General features: G+C 63.8%; 1 protein-coding gene across 1 annotated transcript in view; it reads right to left on the bottom strand.

Moving 5' to 3' along the window:
• Positions 1-3,714: 3,714 nt before the first annotated feature.
• The window catches only part of THEG (theg spermatid protein), a 13,121-nt gene continuing 11,613 nt past the window's right edge, over positions 3,715-5,222 (bottom strand). Inside the window, exon 11 of the mRNA XM_004688951.1 lies at positions 3,715-3,953. Coding sequence (XP_004689008.1) covers positions 3,715-3,953 — 239 coding nt within the window. The remainder of the gene's footprint in view (positions 3,954-5,222) is intronic.

Genomic DNA, 5,222 nt, shown 5'->3' with positions numbered 1-5,222 from the left:
AGGCCCCTGGAGCAGGGACGTGCGAAGAAGCTGCTCTGCTACTTGGTCCTGGGCGAGGGGGACACAGGTGCCGGCCAGAGACCGCGGTGGGGGACAGTGGCAGCGCTGATCTAGGTGCTGATTTTGCTCTTTTCTCCGCAGACTTGTCTGGCCGTTTCTGACCCTTCTCTATGCGTCCCCACCGGAAGGAGCTTCGACTGGGGCAGGCTTTCAGGCTTTGCTTTGGCCAATCCTGTTTGGGTGGGCTGTTACCCATGTGGGGACGGGGGACTTCAGGTGCTTGATTGAGAAACTATATTCTTTGTCTCTTCTATATTGTTTACTAATTGTATTAAAGTTTCTTTTCTTTAGAGGTCTATGTGTTTGGTCTTGATGCAGCGGCCGGCAGAACTTATATAAAGCAGGCAGGTTTGAGGGACCCGGGGTGCCCCTCTGCCTGCCCTGTAAAAACCCGTTTACCCCCTACACCTCTGGCCTATACCTCAGTTCTTCTATGCAATAAATAAATCCATCTTTTTTTTTTAGATTTATTTATTTGGGCATCCAGAACTGGGGTACAGGCCAGAGGCACAGGGATGGTGAGAGTCTTCACCAGAGACAGTGGGGAGCAGAACAGGCAGATCAACGAAGTGCACTGCTGAGGGGAGCAGTGGGCGGTCAGGAGAGTCTGCCACGCCCTGTGGTCACCTCCGGGGCAGGCGGGGATCGAACTCATGCAGAAGCGTCTTGAGCTTCCTAGTGCTGCGCTTTGACCTGCTGCGCCACGACGGAGGGCCGATAATAAATCCATCTTTTTAAGAAGCCAAGAGCATACTATGCCGTGTCCCCTCACGTGTGTGGACGACAGTAACTCAGAAACAGACACTAGAAGGAGCTGGTGGCTGGTGGAGAAGGCGCATTTTATCTTTTCTGTGTCTGACCAAACTGCTCCCAGAGCAATGACAGGAATGCGTGGTCACGGGGCAGCTTCATCGCTCCTTGCCAGTCAGTGCTGGGGTCCGTCCGCACGGACCTCTTGTGGGTGCTGGGTGGGGTGACGGGGTGGGGTGACCCTGCGCAGTTTGCTGAACCTTCATCCGCCGCATCTGGGGGCCACGCGGGGAGGGGGCGCCCCGACCCCGTGGCCCAGGCTGCTCCGGGAGCCTGGTCTCCATGTAGACACCCCAAGCGCCCGTTTCCTCCTTCACAAATAGCCCATCACTCCCGGAGCTCCACGTGCCGGCCCGAGGCCGCACCTGCGCGCCCGACGTGGCCGTGAGCAGGCCTCATGCTGGTGGCGTGGCCCTCCCGCCACGTTCCTGCTCTGCAGGGGCCACTCAGCCAGGGCCAGACAGGAAAGCTCCAGCGTCGTCTGGAAAGACCAGAACATCGTGGTCTCTGATGCGTGTATCTGCACGATCATAAACAACTGCAAGACGATATTTTCCAGTACAAAGCAGCACGAACTGTGCTGTAGAACAAAGACCAAAAGCATCAAAGCGTACGGTGAAGTCCTGGCGTCCACAGCGAGAGCAGAACGAGCCTGTCGATGAGAAGTCAGGGGTTTATCCCCAGGGGCTGCTCTCGGGAACATAAGGGCTGCTGTGCAGGCGCGAAACATTTTCTGCACCACACACCCGTCTCGCATTTGGTGAAGCCTGCGGGTCCCTTGCCTGACAATGTTATTTAAAACAGAATAAAACGCAGAGGACTGCAACTGACCGAGACACCACTCACTTGAGCCCACCTCACAGAGGCAGCAATTTTTTAAAGATCTATTTATTCATGCACACAGAACTGGGGTGCAGGCCAAGGGAGCAGGGGGTGAGAGGATTCACCAGAGACAGTGGGGAGCAGAACAGGCCGATGACGGAGCACACTGCTGAGGGGAGCAGCGGGCGGGCCAGGAGCGGTCTGCCGCGCCCTGGGGGTCAGCTCCGGGCGGGGATCAGTGGCTTCAGAGGCTGCGGCAGCCTGCAGGCTGCGTCTTCACCCGCTGCCACCAGGGAAAGTTTCTAAGCCACTAGTGGCCATCTATCCTAGCCCAGATCTTGTCTGAGTGTCCAGCAATCCAAGCCCACAGCTGCTTGTGAGGGACAGTGGTAGCCCTCCAATGACAGACCGGAGCCCCGCACGGATTAGCGGTGGCGGGGCCAGACCACGGCGGAGGTGTCTCTGCGGGCGCCAGACAGTGCTGAGGCCCAGCCACAGCCTGGGTGGCCGCCGGTGCGGACACACGCACTCACGCACCTGTCAGGAGGCCGCGGGGACAGCTGAGGCGATGCCGCGGGGGGCGTCTGGCGAGCCGGTGTGCATGGCGGGGACAGAATCCGGGATCCAGGGTGACTCGAGCCCAGAGTGAGGTCTCCCAGAGGGCGCTGCCGGTCTTTGGGTGCTCTCCAGCGAGGGTCTACACAGGCGGGAGTCCGGGAGGGCCGCTCCCGCCTCTTCTGGCGTCCAGGGGCCCCGGGCGCCTCCCCTCGCTCCAACCTGACTCGCAAGGTCCCGACACCCCAATGGCGGCGAGGCGGGTTCAAACCCCCCTGATGCATTTTCAAGGCTGGTGCAGGTTTGAACACCGAACCCCACTGGCACGTGAGACCCGACCTGCGCAGGGTGGGCTGTTTCTGCTGCGCCCCCAAGCGAGGAGCACCCCCTCTTACAGGAGCACCCCCTCTTACAGGAGCACCGGTTCAGAATGCCCGCAAAGCACCAGGCCAGGAGCCCAGAGGGGAGCTCAGGGGTCATGACCGACTCGGGGCGCTGCCCGGCCACCCCGCAGTCCCTCCAGATCTCAGCCGTTCCTCCACGGGGTGCCCCGGTGGGCTCTCCCCGCCCCACCCGGCGCCCCCCAGGCTCCCAGCCGGGGCCACCTCCCTCTGCATCTGTCAGTCCTGGGGAGGATGAGGGCGGCTGGCTAAGCCCCTCCAAGCACCTTCCTCGGCTGGGCGCGGAAGAGCTCAGGCGTGTCCAGGAGTCCCGAGCAAAGTAACGTCCACTAAGCACTCGGAGCTGAGCAGTGATTTTGGATTCTCAGACCAGGGCTGGGGACCTGCGCAGCTCTGGCAGGACCCGCCCGACTCTCTGCCCCCCACCCCGCCGCAGGGCACGTGCCCTCCCCCCTCAGGCTGCGAAAGGCCGGCCAGGACTTGGGCGGGAGAGGACGCTGTGGCCAGCTGAACTCCCAGGGGTGCCCGCCCTGGCCCTGGGGCGTCCATTGAGCACCTGAGGTGGGGGGTCCTGGGTCCCCGGGGCCAGGGTGCTCCTGAGAGCCTCCTAGACGGCGCAGGAGGGTCGGGGCCAAGGAAGACCCTGCGCTGCTGTGAGGGAGGAGGAAGAGCCGGAGCCCGCTGCGGCGCCTGGTGGGGGGGGGGGGCGCAAGCAGGCAGAGGAGGGGCGCCCCGAAGACTTGGGACTCCTGAGCTCCAGACCTGTCAGGGGAACAAACGCGTGTCTTGCTTTGGGCCCGTGGGCGACCGCTCCGCAGCCGGCAGGAGGACGCAGCGCCCAGCCTCTCGCAGAGGGAAATCTGCAGGGGAAGCCGGAGCCCGCGGCCGCGGGGAGCCCGGCAGCCCGGCAGCCGGGGTGTGGGGAAAAGAGGCACAGAGGTGGCTGGGTGCACATAATATTATTATTGTCGCTTCTCCTCCGTGCAGCCGCCCCCACCCCCAGGCCAAACGCTCGGCACACAAAGTGAGGATGCACTTGGGTGTTTACTGGGAGCGGTGGGCGGCGTCAGGCGCGCTTGGCCACGCTCTTGGGCGTGGCCAGCTCGAACAGGCGCGGGGAGGCGCGCGCGGCCAGGGAGGCGGGGGACACCGAGAAGGGGTCGTAGCCCTCGTTGAGGTCCTTGCGCACTTTGGGCTGGGCCAGCGAGAGGATCCGCGGGCTGGCCACCGCCTTCTTGGTGCTGTCCAGCACCTTCCAGCGAGGGTCTCGGTCGGGAACACACTTGTCCGACTGGGCCTTGGGCCCTGGAGGGAGCCGGAGACAGGGGCGCCTCAGGCACCTGGGGGGCGCAGCTCCGCCTTCTGCGCCTTCTGCATTAAGACGCCAGGTTCAGAGCACTGAGCCACAGGTGAGTGTAGAAACACAGAGGCCGGGCCCAACCCCGCCCACGGGAGCATCCTGGCCAGGAAAAGGGGGGCACCTGGGTGCCTGGGCGCTGCTGCAGAGAGGGGTGTCCCTGGGGCGGGGCCTTGAGGGGCAGGGCACTGCTCCCAGCGGCTTGCTGTTGCACCCCCAGTCGCTTCTAGAGCTGGGCCTGTGGGGGCAGCAGGGCAGGTCACCGCCGCCCAGGCCCTGGGTCAGCAGGGCCAGCAGACAGCCGGCCTGTCTGCCAGCCATCACCCCCAGGGCTCTGGGGGTGGGGGGAGGCCGCCCGGGGCACTAGTGATGGTTGCACAGTGAAGATGCTTTTTAGACTTTTGAGTTGTGCATTTTGCATGGGTGAATCATACAGAAAAAAAATTCAGATGGCCACAGATGCCAGCCAGGGGCTCAGGGACTGGTCGGGGGTGGCCTGGGCGCTGAGCTGAGGGGGTGGGCGTGCCCTTCCAGAGCCCCGCGCCCGAGGGGAAGCCGGAGGCAGCCTTCCCCATCTGCTGCTGCACCGGGGCGGGGGCTGCCCCGGGGCCCGGCCCTGCCGGCTAAGGTCCTGGGGCCCTGCTTGCTGGCCGTGGTGCCCAAGCCCTGCCCCGGCCTCTGCACGGGAGCAGCTGCACCGGCTTGGTCATGTGACTCTGGAGCCTGAACTGTGCTCAAGATTTTTTCTATCTAATTTTAATCAATGCAATTGATTTATTTCAGTGACACACCATGTGGCCAGCAGCTGCCGGGTGGACAGACCCCTCTCAAGGCAGAGGCACAGAGTTCAGGTTCCCTCTCCTCACCTCAGCTCCGGGAAGCCTGCCCAGTAAGCTCAGGCGCCCAGAGGCCACGGGGAGGCAGGCTCTGTGCGCCAACAGGCGCTGAGGGGCCTCGCCCAGGAGAGCCCGCGAGTGCCAGGGACGAGGGTTTCGGCCAGGGGAAGGGCCACTGAGGAGCCCAAGGGCGAAGTGAGCCCAAGAGGGCGCCCCGGGAAGCCGGGAGCTGATCAGGGGGTGGGGGGCCCACAGAGCATGGGGGGAGCCCCAGGGGGTCGAAGCAGAGGCGGGTGGCTCCAACTTGAGCTCAGCACGCAGGGGTGGCGCAGCCTGAGGGTGGAGCAGGGTGTGACCAGACACAGGGAGCCGTGGGGCGCC

Source organism: Condylura cristata, unplaced genomic scaffold (assembly GCF_000260355.1).
Source record: "Condylura cristata isolate star-nosed mole 26May11 unplaced genomic scaffold, ConCri1.0 scaffold00025, whole genome shotgun sequence".
NCBI classification, from domain to species: Eukaryota; Metazoa; Chordata; class Mammalia; order Eulipotyphla; family Talpidae; genus Condylura; species Condylura cristata.
The sequence above is the reverse complement of the archived record's forward strand: the minus strand, read 5'-3'. Positions and strand labels throughout refer to the sequence as shown.